Genomic DNA, 19,067 nt, shown 5'->3' on the forward strand with positions numbered 1-19,067 from the left:
CTAAGCTTGCTTATTTTCGTAAGCAAGACCCCAACATGATTTCTCCATCGGAAGTACAAGAGGCATACACACATGAATTGGATAAGAGTATCACCATCTTTCTCCTTCTACCAGAGATGTACCTAAATTGTGGGCTTTCTTGTTCTTCAGGAGCCTGGCCCACACCACAAGTCATTAATAACATCCAGTTCACACGTGAGGGCTGTCCCTAATGCCAGCTGCTATTCCGGGGATTTTACACATATTATCTCATTTAAACGTTGAAACAACCTTATGAGGAGTTATGATTATGCCCCGGTTTACAGGTGAGGAACTGAAGTATAGGAGGTTCGTTCCCTGCCCAAGCATACACAATCAGTGAGGGCACCACTGGGCACACCCTCCAGGCTCCTCATCCTCTCTTTCTTCCCAAAAGAATGAGACAGGGACCAGCACTTGCTGAAGAGGAGAACGCCGGCGCCAGCATCTGTGAGACATGAGGCAAAGCTGCACACTCACATCGCTCTGGAAAGCAACCCAGGTCGAGACCCTCTCCACGGGCTCCAGGACCACCACGCAGCATAGGCGGTGCTCCTGCCGCATCCTCTTCATCCACACAGACACTGGAATCTTCTCCCCACTACGGCTGATGACGTCTACCTGTGGAGACAGGTTCGCACCTGCATGCCATGGACCCAAAAGACCAGTCTGGGTGGAGCACCCACCTCCAGGAGGCCCAAACTTCAGGCACTGCAACGTTTTCAACTTCTGCTTACCTGTCCTTCATTTCAGAAATTTACCAAAGCACAAACAAGATTTCTGATACTGAACATTAAAATCTCCAAGTGCAAGTTTTATCAAGAGAGTTGATTTCATTCTCAGTTCACGGTAATATTGCGGGGTGAAAAAAGCAGTATCTGCTATTTCTTAAAGAAACAGACACCAACACATGGTGAATATCTTAATTTTTTTCTTCTTAGTAGTCAGTTGCTTGAACCAGTGATTTTCTGATACAATTGGTGCTAAGCTTTTTCCATGCCTTGGGCTCAGTCCTCCACATCCAACTCAGCTCACCTGTCAACATCCAGGTTGGACACATGGCACAGGTGAGAGAATCAACACTGTCTAGGAAAACACTTCCAGGCCCACAGCCCTGCCCACTCCCACAAACACCAAACAGAATGTAAAAATCAATAGACAATAAAACCATAATACTCTTGAGAATCTGATGTGGTACCCAGCAGGACTGCAAAACACTAGTGAAGCTACAGCCCTCAAACAAAGCAAGGGCCACCCACGACACCCCCCGGGAGTCCAGCCACAGCCACAGTGTCCATTCCTGTGACGATTCGTTTTTAAAGGGCCCCCACCCCCACTGCAACTGAAGCAGGGAAACAGCACCTGGGATGACATTTTCAGCTGAAGAAGCTGAGGTGCCCTGGTGCCACCCAACCCCTAGCAGAGCTCCTAGTGGGGAACACTGAGCTCTTCCTGCCGTACGCTGCTGATCTTGAGGCCAGACTGAGCTCTGCACCCGCACCCACTCACCACCGTGCCGAACACCACCGCAGCGTGGCCGTCAGCCTCCATATGCTCCTCGCTGAGGGCCTCAACCACATCGGAATCTGACCTCAGAAAGAACTGCGTGAGCTTCTGGCCAATCAGGTCCTGGCTGCTGTACCCCAGGAGCCTGCAAGCTTTGTCGTTAGCAACCAGGATCTGAGGAATCACAAAGAGGAACAAGGATGCAGACATCCCCAGCAGCTCCACCAGCTGCCGAGAACAGCCCAGGAGGACCACACAGAAGCCAGCCTTTTCCTGACAGATAGGGTCTCACTCTTTTGCCCAGGCTGGAGTGCAGTGGTGCAATCATAGCTCATTGCAGCCTTGAACTCCTGGGCTCAAGCGATCCTCCTGCCTCAGCCTCCCTGGTAGCTGGGACTACAGGTGTGTGCCACCACATCTGGCTAATTTCTTTGTAGAGATGGGATCTTGCTGTTGCCCAGGCTGGTCTTGAACTCCTGGGCTCAAGCGATCTTCCCACCTCCCAAAGTGCCCAAATGTTTTTCTAATTGCATTAAAACAAACAAATCCCAGGTTTAAGGCACAAACCCCAAATCCACGTCTATACAGCTGGATCTAAAACAGAAGCAAATACCTCTGTGGTCTTGGCATCGACAGTGAAGATGGCCTTGTTAGGGTTGCACACAGGGGCGGGAAGCAGGGGTGAGGACCACCCAGAGGACAGTCCCCGCAGCAGGGAGCAGCAGGACACACTGCCCCCAGGCCCGGCCGGGTCCGTGTGCTCGGGGGCGGCAGGGCAGTGCAGTTTACTTGTACAAATATTCTGGGCAGCCAATGATGACAGACAGTAGGAGCTCCATCTGTCTTCTGAAAAGAGAAGCGAAGCAAAGCTTTAGACTTCACACAGCTGCCAGAGTCCACCTTCTGAAACGGCAAAGCACACAGCCCTTGCCCTTAACTCCTGCAAAAAGACCTAAGGATTAAGTCAGTCTGCACAGCTAATGCACACTCTCATCGTGTGTCTGAACATGGTCCCCAGAATCCACTGAGGCAACCACCAGGTCCACTCGGAAGCACGAACAGCACAAGATCAACACTTCTGTGTCTAAATTACACTCAAAGCCAGGCGTGCCTATAATCCCAGCTCTTTGGGAGGCTGAGGCAGGAAGGCTGCTTGAGTTCAGGAGTTCAAGACCAGCCTGGGCAACACAGCGAGACCCTGTCCCTACTAAAAATAAATTTTTTTTTTTTTTTTTTTTTTTTTTTTTTGAGACGGAGTCTCACTCTGTCGCCCGGGCTGGAGTGCAGTGGCCGGACCTCAGCTCACTGCAAGCTCCGCCTCCCGGGTTCCCGCCATTCTCCTGCCTCAGCCTCCCGAGTAGCTGGGACCACAGGCGCCCGCCACCTCGCCTGGCTAGTTTTTTGTATTTTTAGTAGAGACGGGGTTTCACCGTATTAGCCAGGATGGTCTCGATCTCCTGACCTCATGATCTGCCCGTCTCGGCCTCCCAAAGTGCTGGGATTACAGGCTTGAGCCACCGCGCCCGGCCTAAAAATAAAATTTTTAAAAATTACTTGGGCATGGTGGTGTGCCCCCACAGTCTTATCTACTCAGGAGGCTAAGGCAGGAGGATTGCCTGAGCCCAGGAGTTGAGACTGCAGTGAGCTATGATTGTGCCACTGCACTCCAGCCTGAGCAACAGAGTGAGACCTTGTCTCAAAAACCAAAAAAGCTTAATCACATTCAAAGGTCCCTTCCTTCCCACTGTCTGTCCTCCGTCAGTCATTCCGAGACCCCACAGCTACTCCGGCAGCTGCCTCATCACTTACTCCTTGGAGGCGTCCTTCAATTCAAGAGCTCCTTGTGCAGCGTTCTCACTCTCAGCAATGCCTCCAATGGCTCCCAAAACCCTCAGCCCAGTCATTCCTCAGACCTCACGCTCCTCCCACACCACCTTCCTTGGGCACCTGGGCTCCCCCACCTCCCACCCTCTCACCTCTCAGTGACCCTGGTTCTATCTCACCCATTCCTCGGTAGCTTTAAATACATCTAAACTAGAAATGCACTGAAGACTCCCACACTCGCACCTCCAGCCCAGACCTCCCATGGCCCACTCACCCTCTTCCCCATCTCAGGAGACACCAGCTGCATTCTTCTAGTGCTCAAAACCAAGCACCCAAGACCTGGCCCTTCCATTTCTCTCCCATCCCCTCCCCTCCGTGTCCTTTATCCAGGAACCCTGACTTTCTCAGTGAGTGGCCTGACCCCAACCATTCTCTGAGGCTGGAAGCCACATGGCCATCCAGCCACTCTCTCGCCCCTCCTCTTCCTAGACAGCAGTCACCAAGCGCAGCTCCTCCTCATGTCTCAAGGCCCTGTGCCTCTGGCTCCCACCCCTGTTCCTCATGCAGCCACCAGAATGATGCTCCAAAACAGGAACACACCTGTCAACACTCACTGAGAACATTACTGATCAGCGCCTGGGTGAAGCCCACTCCCAAGGGCACTGCATGCCTCCCAGCCCAGCCCTCCCTGCAGTAACCCAGGCGCTCTCCACAGGGCCCTCCGCTCTATACCCTCAGACACCCCAGTGCACAAGCTCAGCTCCAACACCCTCCTACTCCAGTGCTGAAGTGCCCCTCGGCCTGGAGACCAGATCCCCCAGCCGTTTCCTGTGCACAGAGCCATTTCCTGCAGCTCTGTGCCCCACTTCCCCATTTTCCAGGTCTACCCCCCACTTCAAGCACACAGCCTGCTGTCTCCCCAAGTGCCTCCATCAGACAGCCCCTCAAGGGACAGCCCCTCAAAGGCAAGTGATGCTTTCTTCCTCACCACGGCCCAGACCCTTAGGGTGCTTAGACATAGGAGGCACCACAGACTTCTGCCCCATGATTCTTGGTCCACCAGCTAAACTGCATTTAGCTCAGTAAATGCATGAGCAAAGTTGAATTTCCCTAGTAAAACAGCCTAACCTAGAAGAGCGTTCTTACACACTCTGAAGTAAGAAATAACATTTTGCTGTAACTTGACCCTGAAATGTGAAGGTGAGTTCCACCTGCTGCCTGAACAGAAGCGCCAGATGCCTGGGAGTCACGGCAGAGCAAAAGCAGCAGAAAGAGTCCTGCCGCAGTCACCTGCCAGCGTGAGCCGAGCACCTAAACCATGAACTTTTCTCTGCAGGAACAGAGTGACTTTAATCACTGGTGAGAGGGTTTCCGTGAGAACACAGAGCAACTCCACATTTGTATTTCCGTGCGCTAAGGCCTGCAATGGTCGAAGGTCATTACCGGACAGCGCCGTCCTGCTCTGGCAGAGTCTGGAAAGACCATTCCTTCTGCTCGGATGTCTGTGGGCTGAGGAAAACGACTTGCTGGGCTCGGCAGTGGTCTGTGCAGCTGGGCCCTCTGCTGGCACCGGCAAGGGGAGGCTCTGGGAAAGGCATCTCTGGTCCTCTTCAAAGGCCGTTAAGCCCCTGTCCTCCATGGGAAGAATGGAGGCCAATTGCCAAGCTTCCACCTCTAACAACTAGAAAACAACGTGAAGCTGATTAACATCTGCATAGCAAAAACATAAAGACAGTTTAACCAACTAATTCGTAATGCTGAGTTCAGCTCGGCCCCAAAAGACATACACCCCCAACTGCCATCCCAGGTCAGAACCTGCGATGGGAGAACGGTCGGCCCAAAGTGGTGCTAAAAGAAGTTCTTTCCGGGCCGGACGCGGTGGCTCACGCCTGTCATCCCAGCACTTTGGGAGGCCAAGGCGGGCGGATCACGAGGTCAGGAGGTCGAGACCATCCTGACTAACACCGTGAAACCCCGTCTCCACTAAAAATACAAAAAATTAGCCAGGTGTGGTGGCGGGTGCCTGTAGTCCCAGCTACTCAGGAGGCTGAGGCAGGAGAATGGTGTGAACCCGAGAGGCAGAGCTTGCAGTGAGCCAAGATCAAACCACTGCACTCCAGCCTGGGCGATAGAGTAAGGCTCTGTCTCTAAAAAAAAAGAAGCTCTTTCCAAGAAAAATACATAGGAAGATACAGGAAAGAGGGAAGGAGAGAGAGAGGAAAACAAAGAACAGGGTGGAAAGAAGTCATGAGGGAAGGCAGGGGCTGCAGGTACACACCAACTGAAAACACTCCCAGGTCACGATGAACCCATCAGCGCGGGGGGCTGCGCAGCTCCCATGGTCCCAGCTTTCCCCTAAACAGTGAGTCCTGACCATCTGACCAGCTGCACACAGAATCACCTGGGCGCTGCCAACAAGTGAGGTCACAGGGGCCATGGCCAAGAGGCCACGTCTCCTAGAGAGAGGCCTGGCACCAGAGATTTGTATTTTTAGCTTTTCTCTTATACATGATTCAAATGCTGATACAGGGTGGAAATACAGGAAAATCTCACATACTCTTCACTGAGTTCCCTCTCATGGTGACATCTTACAGGAGAGTGTCACAGCCAGGAAACTGACTTGATACCATCCATCAGCACCATCCAGATTTCAAGGCATTTACCTGCACGTGTGTGTGTGCACGTGTGTGTGCGCGTGCATGTGCGCGTGCATGTGTGCGAGTGCGCACGAGTGTGCATATGTGTGAGTGTATGCGCGTGCATGCGTGTCCATGCGCGTGTGTGCACGTGAGCGTGTGTGCATGTGTGTGCGTGTATGTCCGTGCGAGTGAGTGCGCATGTGCACGTGACCGTCTGTGTGACCATGTGTGTGTGCATGTGTCCTTGCGTGTATGTGTGTGTGTGCACGTGACCGTGTGTGTGTGTGTGCACGTGAGCCTGTGTTCCATGCAGTCTTGTCACATGTATACATTCATGTGACCACCCTGCAGAGTGGAGATACTGAAAACTTCCATCCTGCATACTGGCAAGCACTTGCAACACAAGTACACATTCACCAATACCCTGTCCTCATGGCCAAACTCAACAAAAAGAGCCCTTCAAGCACGACTTCCTCTACTGGAAGGAAGCCCCCACCTGATCATCCAGGCTTTAGATAAACACCAAGAGCAGGCTGAGGCCAATACCAGAACCATGGCTGGAGTTTCCCCCATAAAATGAGGAGACCCTGGGGCCAAGGCACGCCCACCCAGACCCCATATCCCCTCTTCTGGACCACCTTCTGGGTATCCAGAACCCCAGGGTTCCAACCAAAGGGTCTGGTGCCCACTTCTAAGACCTACACAGACCTCTTTCCACCCAGGTCCTCCCATGCCGGCACACCTAGACCCGTGAACTGGCTGAGGAGCAGCCTTCCAGGAATAGCGAGCTTGGACAAGCTAGCAGGATGCCCGTGCGAGGCTCTTCCAAGACAAGGCAGGCCTGGCGTGGAGAGGAAAGGGGAGCCGGCCCTCCCAACACTACCTCTTCCAGTATGGAACTCGGAGGAGTCCCCGCCCCTTGACTTATCCTAGCATCTGGTGACTGCTGGCCATCTTTGGTGTTCTTGACTTGCGGCTGCGTCACTCCAGTCTCTGCCTTCACCATCACAGAGCGTTCTCCCTGTTTGCATGTATCCTCACGTGGCCTTTTTTTTTTTTTTTTTTTTGTTAACTAGGAGATGAAGTCTCACTATGTTGCCCAGGGCATAAAAGACCTGATCCATGGAAGTCAAAGCACTAAACTTTTTAGCCAGGCAGGCCTCGTGGCCTGCACCTATAGTCCCAGCCACTCTAGAAGCTAAGGCAGGAGAGTTGCTTGAGCCCAGGGAGATGGAGGCCAGCCTAGGCAACAAAGCGAGACCTGTCAAACCAAATAAAATATAAAATAAAATCACTAAGTTTTTAGAAGAGGCTATCTGTAAGACTTTGGAGTAGGGAAAGTTTTCTTAAACAAGGCACAGAAAATTCTAGTTATAAAATAAGATTAATAAATTTAACATTAAAATTGAGAACACATCACACCTGTAATTCCAGCACTTTGGGAGGCCAAGGCGGGAGGATCACGAGGTCAAGAGATCAAGACCATCCTGGCCAACATGGTGAAACCCCATCTCTACTAAAAATACAAAAACTAGCTGGGCGTGGTGGCGCGTGCCTGTAGTCCCAGCTACTCGGGAGGCAGAGGCAGGAGAATCGCTTGAACCTGGGAGGTGGAGGTTGCACTGAGCTGAGATCATGCCACTGCATTCCAGCCTGGCGACACAGCAAAACTCCATCTCAAAAAAAAAAAAAAATGAGAACACAGGTTCACAAAGAATACGATAAAGAAAATGAAAGAATGAGCCACAATTTGGGAGAAGAGATTTGCCACATACATAACCAACAGAAAATTAATATCCAGAATAACTTTAAAAGATAAACTATTTAGGCCGGGCGCGGTGGCTCAAGCCTGTAATCCCAGCACTTTGGGAGGCTGAGACGGGCGGATCATGAGGTCAGGAGATCAAGACCATCCTGGCTAACCCGGTGAAACCCCGTCTCTACTAAAAAATACAAAAAACTAGCTGGGCGTGGTGGCAGGCACCTGTAGTCCCAGCTACTCGGGAGGCTGAGGCAGGAGAATGGTGTGAACCCGGGAGGCGGAGCTTGCAGTGAGCCGAGATCGCGCCACTGCACTCCAGCCCGGGGGACAGAGCGAGACTCCGTCTCAAAAAAAAAAAAAAAGATAAACTATTTAAAGTTTAAACATTTTTAAAAGACACATGGCCCAATAGAAAAATGACAAGAAATAGGAACAAGCATTTTACAGGAGAGAAAATCCTAATCATGATAATGTTACACATACTAAGTCAGCAGAAATTAAGAATCTAATAATACCCAATGTCAAAAAGGATTTGGATCAACAGGAACTCTTAATACATTAACATAATCTCTTTAGAAAACAATTCAAGTCAAACATTTGTCTACATGGATACAGCACTTTCCACTTAGATTTATATTCCAGAGAAATTCTTGCACATAGATAAGAAGACACAAGAATGTCCAGTATGGTTCTCAATGGCAAAGACAGGCAGGAAAAAAGGAGGGAAGAAAGGGAGGGAGCGAAGGAGGGAGGGAGGAAAAAAAAGAAATGAAATCCAAATACTCATCAACAAGAAGATAGATTTTAAATTCTGGTGTATTCATACCACCAATCACAGCAGTGAAAACAAATGAACTACACACAAGGGTGAATCTTAGCCATACATGAGTGAAAAAAATCAAGTTTCAGAAGACAATCAGCAGGAGGATTCCTTTGTCATGAAATAACCTAAATAAGTAGTTTAGGGAAACACACCTATGTGATTAAACTACTTCTTAAATAAGAGACTGGTAAACCTAAACTTCAGGCAGGTGGTTCCCTCTGGGTCAGGCAGATGCTAGAGTGGGGAAGAGGCACAAGGGCACAGTTTCCCTGATTTCCCTGGGTGAAGGGTTCAAATGCGTCCACTCTGCTGATACAATTCATGATTAACATTGCCTTTATTCCTTTGTATGACTCAACTGATATAGCCAAAAAATTCAGAGATGTTCTACACGCACATCCAGTCTAGGACCCTAGAAGGCAAAGGCTCTGCAAACCTGCAGATGTGTAGGAGGCTAGAAAGAAATTACATATAGGGTTTGGGGTTCAAGTGTGCAGCTTTCCTACAAGCAGCAACGCTGAATGGGACATTTAGTCACAGGTTTACATCTCCTCTAAGCCTCCAAATGCACTAATTATTGCTACAATAAACAACGACATGATTACAGTGTGAGGCAGTTTTTTTCAACTTTTAGAACCAACCTATAGACAAAGCTCAGGACACTTAATGATAGCTTCAGAATACATTGTAAATGTCGTAAAACCTTACTTTCTTAAAAAAGTAATATAACTCTTCAGAATACATTATGTTAGAAAGCCTTAATTCCTAAAAAATATAACTCTTCAGACTGCAATGTCAATGTTACAAAACTGTATTTTAAAAAGTAATATACCCAGTACTTTGGGAGGCCAGGCAGATTGCTTGAGCCCAGGAGTTCGAGATCAACTTGGACAACATAGGGAGACTCCATCTCCAAAAAAAAAAAAAAAAATTAGGCCAGTGCAGTGGCTCACGCCTGTAATTCCAGCACTTTGGGAGGCCGGGCAGATCACGAGGTCAGGAGATCGCGACCATCCTGGCTAACATGGTGAAACCCCATCTCTACTAAAAATACAAAAAATTAACCAGGCGTGGTGGTGGGCGCCTGTAGTCCCAGCTACTTGGGAGGCTAAGGCAGGAGAATGGCGTAAACCCAGGGGAGGCGGAGCTGGCAGTGAGCCAAAATCACACCACTGAACTCCAGCCTGGGCGACAGAGCGAGACTCTGTCTCAAAAAAAAAAAAAAATTAAGAATTAGCAAGTTGTGCTGGCACACACTGGTAGACCCAGCTGCTTGGGAAGTTGAGGTGGGAGAATTGCTTGAACCCAGGAGGCAGAGGCTGCAGTGAGACGACATGGCATCACTGCACTCCAGCCTGGGCCACAGAGCAAGACCCTGTCTCAAAAAATAAAATAATAAAAAAGTAATATAACTATTCAGAATATATTGTAAACGTTACAGAACCTTCTTTGTAAAAGTAACTACCATGAGATGGAAACGGGGAAAAATAAAAGTGAAGGGAGGGTAAGGGCATGCAATTTTTTGTCCTTCATGGGAGAAAATAAATAAATACCAACTAAAGTTGAAACATCAAGATGTGGAAATTTAATTAGGTTACTGAGAATTACAAGCCTATCCAGGAGGGAAACTGATGGGACCCTCTGCGGGAGCGGGGAGGACAGCAGGAAAGATGTATCCATTCCCCCCCCCCCCCCGCCATGCCTCCTGGGGCGTCTGAGGTCCCTATGGCCAGTTAGTCACTGAGCAGCACCGGCCCCTGGGGCCTCCCATGCACTCCACAGCCACAGCCTGGCCTCAAGAAAGAACACAGCCTGGCTTCACATGACCTTCGATCACTAAACTTTGATTCAAATGCTAACCAGAAATGCCTGCACGCCCAGGCCCAGGTTTTTAGAATTGTCCTTTGTATCCACTGTGAGCTTTGTATCCACGGTGAGCTGCAGAACACAAACCCAGCAGACAGCACCTAATGGTGCCGCCGAGTAACCATATTCCCATTGCTAGTTTTGATTCCAGGAGACCCAAGTGACCCCACCTGAGACCAAACAGGAGCAGGGATAGATGCAAGGAGCATAGCCGGGCGCGGTGGCTCAAGCCTGTAATCCCAGCACTTTGGGAGGCCGAGACGGGCGGATCACGAGGTCAGGAGATCGAGACCATCCTGGCTAATACGGTGAAACCCCGTCTCTACTAAAAATACAAAAAACTAGCCGGGCGAGGTGGCGGGCGCCTGTGGTCCCAGCTACTCGGGAGGCTGAGGCAGGAGAATGGCGGGAACCCGGGAGGCGGAGCTTGCAGTGAGCTGAGATCCGGCCACTGCACTCCAGCCCGGGCGACAGAGCCAGACTCCGTCTCAAAAAAAAAAAAAAAAAAAAAAAAAAAAAAGGAGCATCTCGGTGAACTTCTAGAAGCAACTGTCTCTCTCCCACCAGAACATAAGCTAAGAAGCAAATAGCTCCCACTGCTCTCAGCACAGCTGCACAATTAAAAGCAGAACCAGTTTCAGGCCAACAAGGTGAACAGTGCAGGAGAACACAGCAAGGATCTCAGTCCTGGAGGAGGCACCTGCAGAGCCGAGCCCTTCCAAGCAGAGTGACGAAGTCTTTCAGAGGCAAAGGCTCCCAGAGAGGGGCTCAGTACCCAGAAGAGTAGATGGACGTGGGCCTGGAGGGGCCAAGCACGACCCCAGAGCCTCCTAAAATTAAGACTCCTGCCCAGTCTTAATTTTATCCCCAAAATGAACTTTTAAGGATTTAATGCTTAGGAGTAACACGGCCAGACACGCATTTTACAAAGACTACTCCAGGGACCATGTCAGGGCAAGGCTGGAAAGCAGAAGAAAGGCTACAGTAATCCAGGCAAGAAATTATAAAGTCTTAAGGTAGCAGCAGAAGGATGAAGAGAGGGAACCCCTAAGAGAAAAGTCGACATCCAATGGTACTGATGCGGAAGGTAAGGACGAGAAAGGTCTCAAGACGGCAGCGCAGGCCCCTGCCGTAGTCTGGGAAAGAAAAACTCGTGAAAAGATTAAGGCTCAAGTCCAGGTCTGGGCTGGAACCAGGAGCGCTGGCGGCGCGCGCCCCCCACCCCGTGGCGCCGGCTGAGCCCGCAGGGACCCACACGCCCAGCGCGGGAGCGTGGCGGGATCTGGGCTGGTTCTCCGGGAGTTCGCCTCGCAGGGCGGGCTGCGGTGAAGAGGGCGCACAGTCCCGAGGCGACCCGAGGCGCGGGGCCGCGGCGCCCGCCAGGCAGGCTACACTGAAGGGCGCCCCGAAGACGCTGGGGGCGCGGGGCCCGGGACCAACGGCCGCAACCCCGCCGCGGTCTGGGCACGGAAAGGACGCTGGCTCGGGGATGCGTGAAGGGCGCAGGGGCGGGAGACCCGGGGTCGGGCTCGTCTGAGGGCCGGGCCGGGCGGCGAACCCTCCTAGGCCAGGAGCGCGGAGTCGCGCAGGCCCCACAGCGGCCCTCGGGAGATTGCGGACCCCGGCCCGCTCTCCCCAGCGCAGGTTTCTCACCTGGGTCAGGCGAGGGTCACGCCAAGCCGGCTTCACACCGCGGAAGGGAGCTGCTCCGCGCTTTTATCCCACCGGCCAATCGCACAGCGACTCACACCGATTGACAAGCTCCACGGACCAACCACTTGTGCGCATGGGCGGGACTAAGCCAGCCAGAGTCCAGAAGCCCGCGCTAACGGTTGCTAGGGACGCACCGGCCATTTCCCCCCCCCCCTACGGCGCTTCGGAGGGGCCAAAGCAATAATGGGCGCCTCCGCCCCCGGGCTGGTCAGCTGCGGTTTCCTCCAGTCTCGGGATCAAAATAGGTGAGTATCGCAGAGCTCGCCTCTTGGAGGCCTCTTTCTGAAGGCGGAGGACGCGGGGCGGCTCGCTCATGGGCTGGGCGGCTCCGCAGGGTAGACGAAGCCTGCAGCGTCCGCACTGGGCTGGGAACGGTTTGCAAGGGGAGCGCGGCTGGCGCCCCGGAGCCGGCCAGCTGGCTGGCGGCCCCACCATCGCAAGTGCCCCGCACCTGCCCGCCTGCTCTGAGCATCTAGAGAAGGCGGCATTTCGCATGGGTAAAATCCGCGCCTGGACGCCGGGAGAATGTTGTTGCTCTTGCCGTTCGGCCCATTGTACAGACGCAGCCAGCGAGGCTCGCAAAGCTCAGGGATGCACGTAGGACTGGCCCGCACCTTGCAGCCACGGAAAGATCCGCCTGGCCCGCGGCCCCTCCACGCCTCCGAGGTCGAGACAGTGACATAAGTCAACTCTCGAGCCCAGGGCGTCTCTCCACCCTTAGACGTCCACTCCGTCTGCCTGCAGCTACGGCCGGTGCGTCCCGCTTCGACTCCCTCTGCTTTCCTTCTCAGCTTCTCGCCTCCAGACTGTTCCGGCGCCGCTGCCTGAAATTACCTGCCCCGGGGGAGGCGCGGCGCGCGGCGCGCAGCCTCATGACGGAACTACAACTCCCACGAGGCGCTGGGCACACGCAGGCGCGCCGCGGCTGAACTCGCAGCGCCGGAATCCTATTGGCTGGGCCGACTCTGAGGCGGGAGCCCTGATTGGTTGATGGGTCTGAGGCGACAGATTCCGGAAAGGGGAAGAGCAGCCAACATGGCGGCGGAACGCGGCGCGGGGCAGCAACAGTCGCAGGAGATGATGGAGGGTGAGCGGCCCCTGCGGGCGGCGGCCCAAGGGCCGGGCGGGCGGGGGGAGCTGCGGGCCGGAACTGCTCCGTGCCTGAGAGAAACCCCACGTCCCGCCTCCGGCCGCCGCCGCGCGGCCCCCTGACAGCTGACAGCCGGACCTGGGGGAGCGGGGGAGGCTCTGGACCTCGGGGGAGCCCCGGCCTGGGGGCGGCAGCGGCCGGGAAGGACCCAGAGCTAGGGGTAGAGCGGCGGCGCGAGGCCAGGCCGGGGGTGGGGCTGAATGGGACGCGGTAGCTCCATTCAGTCCAGTTGGAGCCTCGCCCCGAGCCTCTGAGATTGACAGGCGGGGGAGCCTCCTCGGTCAGCTGACGAGGAAACTGAGGCTCTGGGCGCTGGGATCTACCCGAGTCTGCTCCTTGCTTCGCGTGGTGAGGGTGGAGAAGGGTCTTCTCCTGAAATCGAAAGGACTGTTGGCGAAGGGGTAGCAAGGAACCAGAACATTTAGTTACACAAGGTGATACCTCTTTTCAAAGCTGTCATAGTTCCAAAAAGTCTAAATTCAACTTTCTTCCTCCTCATTCATTTTGTTAAAAACAAAACAAATTTAAAAAAATGCATACATGTATATGTTATACGTACACATGTATTTATATATAATTCTCTACATATCTGTAGGTACGGTCATACGTACATGTGCAGTATGTGTATAAACATGCGTGCACACACCCACCAACTGGGGAATCAGTTGTGTCACCAAGTGCTTAAGTGCTTTTGGGTCCCATGGTTTGGTGAGGGGTACAGCCCTCCCAGAAGAGCAGTCACTGCCTCATGTGAAAGTGGTAGGGAGGAGGAATGTGGAGCTGGGGAAGGAGGGCGGGTGCAGAAGAAAGGGCTGACATGTTCGGGAGTGGTGAGAGCTGCACAAGCAGGGCCAGCTCTGAGCTGGAGCCTGAAGAATAACTCGAAGGCAACGAGGTTGGGGATAAGGTGAGGGAAAAGAGCAAGAATCACTCAAGATGAAGAAAGCTGCGGTCAAAGGGTGTGGAGGAGAGTTTGACCAAATCATATGTGGTGGGGATGGGGGCGGTGGTGTTAAGGGTCTTGGACTTCATACCCTTGGAGTCTTTTTAAGTAAGAAGTGCCTCTTCATATCCTCCCACTCCCTCTTCAACTGTTTGCATGTCTTGGTAAATGACAAATATAAAAGCCCGGCTTTTCTCTCTGTCGCCACTCCCACCCGTGTCCTATTAGTCAAGGAGCTCTGACTTTTACTTTTAAAAATAATCTCCAAATCTTCGATGCGTCCTCCATTCCCATTGCCAGTACCTTAACTCAGACCTTCGTCATCTCTAGGCTAGATTGATTGTCTCTGCTCCCCAGCCCATCGTCCCCAGCACACCAAAGTCATTTTCTTACATTCTGATCCACTGTGGCATGTTCCAGACCCTCTGCTGCCCTCAGGCTTCACTTTGGCCAACCTTCATTAGCTAAGCCCCTCCTAACCTCACACCACTCCTCTTCCTGGGGTTTTTGCACCAGGTTGTCATGCAATAAGAACTTTCTCTCCCTGAGCCTGGGCCACCAAGTGACCTGTGCCTGGTGGTGACTAATTTGTTAAATATCTACTGCATGTCATGCGTGTACTAACTGCTCTTGTGCCTTTTCTAATTTAACCCTGACAGCAACTCGCTGAGGCATAAGTTCTATACTAGCTCCCTTCCACAGACTAGGAGATTGAGGCTTTCAAATGGAAATGATTTGCCAAACCTGCATCTCTAGCAGCAAGCTGCAAACTCAGGAAGAGCATTCCAGAAATACTTTTGGACTCAAAGATCGGATTTGGATTTTAGAATTAGATCAGACTCTCTGGCAGTGGAGAATAGGTTAAACAAGGCAAGGCAAGTCGCAGAGAGACGAGTTAGGAGGCAGGGCAGGAGCACAGGCCACAGCTAACAAGTAACTGAGCTACCGTCATTGCGGGGGTAGGGAAGAAGAGATGGGTTTGGAGGGTTTGGAGCTGGGTTTTATGAGGACTTGTTTTATACAGCAATCCTTTCTTGGGTTTTACTTTGCTAGGCTAAGCAGGAAATACAAAGCTGAAATTGAACTTTTTCCCTCAAAGAGCACATCTCTTTGTAGACAAACCATAGTCAGGAAAGAGACTATTTTCAGTGTGGTTGATAATTCCAAGTAATGTGTTAGTGCCTCATGTTTTCCAGACAGACTTCCAAAAGAGGTCATGAATAAAGTTATAAAAAAGAAACGATTTGACAACCTTACCAAAGCATTTTTGCCTGACACATTGAATTGCCTTATTCTTTAATTCAAAAAATATTTATGAACCTTTAAAAGCCTTGAGTTGCTAACATTCTGTCCAGTGTCCAGTGTGAAAGCTCATTTCACACCAATGAGCTTTCTGTGGGCGGTCAGCACTACTGGCTGTATTCTCCTTTTCCTTAGTGATCCTTCCTGCCCACAATCTGATTTGAGTTAGTCTTGATTTCTTTCAGAACGTGGGCCTGTGAACTTGGCTGGTTTTCTTAGCCAGATCAATAGTAGAGCATGGATGGAGGTATGTGGCAGAAGAGTCACAGTGGTGGTCACCCAGCCCGAAAGCGAAAGGCACTCAGGCGGTGCTTCACTACCTGGTTCCATTAGTGGATTTAATCACAAGTGATCCAAGGCTTTCAGAACACTGGGCAATTCTTCACAAGCTCCTTGAGGGCAGAAGTAGTGTGTTCCTCACCTAAGTATCCATGTGGGCTCCACACTCTGCTCCCCATTCTCCCTGCTGCCATATGCCTCAAGTGGTGCTGGGACATGGGAGACACTCAAATGGTTATTGAACTGGATTCAACAAACATGTTTAAATGAAGTCCTTTTGACTTACAACTGAGTGTTTATTATATGTTCCTTAAAGTCCCATAAATTGGATGTGAATTCTCATTGACTTGTGTGGGTTCAGTTGACAGGCGGGTCGAGTCTGAAGAATCCGGCGATGAAGAAGGGAAGAAACACAGCAGTGGCATCGTGGCAGACCTCAGTGAACAGAGCCTGAAGGATGGGGAGGAGCGGGGGGAGGAGGACCCAGAAGGTACCAGGCCCAGCTCCCTTGGGGGACATCTGCTTTTTGGGGGATGTGGGCTGTACTGCATATGGTCTGTCCCTGGGTGTGGGTGATGTGTGGTCTGGGGAAGGACTGCCGCGCTCCTTAGGGGCCCTCAGTGGGCCAGGGCAGGTGGATGTGCTCTCTGAGGCGCTCCCTCAGCAGGCTGACTCATTGACAGCATTTGCAAAAAGGATGTGGTTTTTTTCCAATTCCACTGAAGGCAAATCCTAGCACGGATATGGGTACTAGTATGCCATCTGGGACAGAACCACGACGTTGTTGGCCGGATGTGGTGGCTCATGCCTGTAATCCCAGCACCTTGGGAGGCCGAGGTGGGCAGATCATGAGGTCAGGAGATCGAGCCCATCCTGGCCAACATGGTGAAAACCCGTCTCTACAAAAAATACAAAACTTAGCCAGGCGTGGCGGCGCGTGCCTGTAATCCCAGCTACTCAGGTGATTGAGGCAGGAGAATTGCTTGAACCCAGGAGGCGGAGGTTGCAGTGAGCCGAGAACGCACCACTGCACTCTGGCCTGGGTGACAGAGGGAGACTTCGTCTCAAAAAAAAAAAAAAAGAACCACAACATTGTTTTATTAACCATATGTTTAGGAAGCCAGATTTGAAATAAACGTTATGGCTGACTGCTGTGTTTCCGTGTCCTACCATAGCAATAGAAACCTTTAATCTCTTCAGAGAAATTATTTCTGAGTCTTGCCTTACCATTTTTATAGGCCTAAGGATTGACTTCTAAAGTGCCTAGATGTGGCTGGGCATGGTGGCTCCCGCCTGTAATCCTAGCACTTTGGGAGGCCAAGGCGGTTGGATCACTTGAGGTCAGGAGTTCAAGACCAGCCTGGCCAATATGGTGAAACCCTGTCTCTACTAAAAATACCAAAAAAAAAAAAAAGAAAAATTAGCCAGGCATGGTGGCGTGCACCTGTAGTCCCAGCTACTTGGGAGGCTGAGACAGGAGAATTGCTTGAACCCGGGAGGCAGAGGTTGCAGTGAGCTGAGATCACACCACTGCACTCCAGCCCAGGTGACAGAATGAGATTCCGTCTCAAAAAAAAAAAAGCAAGTTTCTGAACAGTATGCGTGCACGTATGTACTTTTACCTGCTAAAGAAAGAAAACACATCAAATGGGCTGAGTCTGTCCAAACAGCAGGTTTAAGAAGGATCTATACATTTTGCATTTTCTAGATTTGTATACAGTGTATGAATAATCATGCATCCCTTATAAAAATAAAATAAATTTATAAAGAAACAAACCTAATTTTTAAAATAACATTTTGCTCTCTGTGCCAGCAAAGATGTTTGGTAACTATGGCAACCTACTTTTAAGGCAAAAGGAGATTACCACAAAAGTACCAGTTACATTTACTTTGGAACTTCGGAGCTGATATTCTGGAAGTGATGTGGGTGGAATAAAGTGCATGGGAGAGATAGATGGAAGCTTCCGTTATCGCCTGACTTAGTCACCAACAGTGGAGCGGTAGGAGCCCCCGCTATCCTCAGATGGGTGCTGCTGAGACATCGGGTGTTTGTGGAAGACTTGAGAGTTGGCAGAGCAAGCCCTGTGTGCTTTCTTTCCCTGGGTCACTAGCACAGGCTAATGATGTTGTCATCATGTTTTGTAAGTACCCAGGTGTGGTAATGTGTTACAGATGAGGAGAATGAGACTCTCTGCAGCTTGTCCAAGGGCACACGGCTACAAGGCAGACCAGCTGGCCTGGCCTGGAAAAATCCAAGTTTTTTTCTTTGAGATGATTAGCCGATGATGAGTTTTCTGGGTATACATTTCTAGCCCTTAGAGAAGCCAAGACTTGCTCCTACCTGTGTTTGTTTAAGTCTTAAATTCAATTAAAACAAATTTAATTATGTCACCTGTTACCTTCTACCTATTTTCCCTAAATTATTTTTAAAATATGATGAATATATAATACACTCAGAAGGGCATTCTAGGCTGGAAACCTTGTTTCAGAGGTTAGCTGACATTTTGAGTGGTGAGCGGCCAGCCATGCTGGATGTATTACAAACAGGACCCCTTAAAGCCGTGTGACCATGTGTCCTGAGGAGCCTGGCACAGCCCATTTCTGCCTGCCGGCCCGGCATAACTGCGCCCTTCTGCTCTCAAAGGGTCCTGGTTTGGACCACAGGACCTGGGCACCCTGCCTTAATTGTAGTGCCTCTTCCAGTGTAACTTCCTGAGCTTATGAACTTGACACTGTCTTTTGGGGTGATTTGTATCTATCTCTTGATTTTGCCCAGTTCCTTTTATTTAATTCTTAGGTTGGTTGGTATCCTGTACAGTTGTGGATAAACTATAGTAAACTTTTTTTTTAACTAACCACAGTTGATGGTTATAGAAAAGGCATAGTGGAAAAACTGAAGTGAATGCAGCCATGTTGGATCATTACTTTGTTAAGCTGGTCTGATGTCAAGTGCTCCTCTCAGAGGCCTTCATGTGAGGTGAGGAGCCAGCCCTTAGCCTGTGGTCCAGGGCTGTGTGAGCTCACTCCGCTGCAGAAGCAAGTGCACGTTTGCTCTAGGAAGAGCCACAGTGAGAGCGCTGACAGCCCTGTAAGGTAGTGACAGTGACAATCCATTTACAGGAGAAAGAGCATCCTATGGGTATAATTCACAGAATCCAGACTGGGAGAAGCACTACAAGACAAGCTTGTTTTCCTACAACAGAAAACTACAAGGGGAAAAAGTTTAAGAAAAATGCTGGGCT

General features: G+C 51.0%; 2 protein-coding genes across 7 annotated transcripts in view; one reads left to right on the forward strand and one right to left on the reverse strand.

Annotated features, from left to right (window-relative positions):
* The window catches only part of PASK (PAS domain containing serine/threonine kinase), a 50,440-nt gene extending 37,453 nt beyond the window's left edge, over window positions 1–12,987 (reverse strand). For 3 of the 6 annotated variants that reach the window (XR_013402281.1, XM_077958112.1, XM_077958109.1), the window contains exons 1-5: window positions 12,092–12,987; window positions 4,792–5,029; window positions 2,138–2,370; window positions 1,524–1,698; window positions 499–635 (exon numbers count right to left, since the gene is read on the reverse strand). Coding sequence is in view for 5 of the 6 variants with exons in the window: in XM_077958112.1 (XP_077814238.1) it covers window positions 499–635; window positions 1,524–1,698; window positions 2,138–2,370; window positions 4,792–4,987 (741 nt within the window). In the remaining variant the exon portion in view is untranslated. Of the gene's footprint in view, window positions 1–498; window positions 640–1,523; window positions 1,699–2,137; window positions 2,371–4,791; window positions 5,030–12,091 lie in introns of all 6 variants that reach the window. The other 3 variants (XM_077958111.1, XM_077958110.1, XM_015111536.3) reach the window with 3 other exon arrangements.
* A 186-nt stretch (window positions 12,988–13,173) lies between these two features.
* The window catches only part of PPP1R7 (protein phosphatase 1 regulatory subunit 7), a 36,891-nt gene continuing 30,997 nt past the window's right edge, over window positions 13,174–19,067 (forward strand). The window contains exons 1-2 of the mRNA XM_015111541.3: window positions 13,174–13,238; window positions 16,187–16,315. Coding sequence (XP_014967027.3) covers window positions 13,187–13,238; window positions 16,187–16,315 — 181 coding nt within the window. The 5' untranslated portion in view covers window positions 13,174–13,186. The remainder of the gene's footprint in view (window positions 13,239–16,186; window positions 16,316–19,067) is intronic.

The sequence above is a fragment of the Macaca mulatta genome, chromosome 12 (genome assembly GCF_049350105.2).
Source record: "Macaca mulatta isolate MMU2019108-1 chromosome 12, T2T-MMU8v2.0, whole genome shotgun sequence".
Lineage (NCBI taxonomy): Eukaryota > Metazoa > Chordata > Mammalia > Primates > Cercopithecidae > Macaca > Macaca mulatta.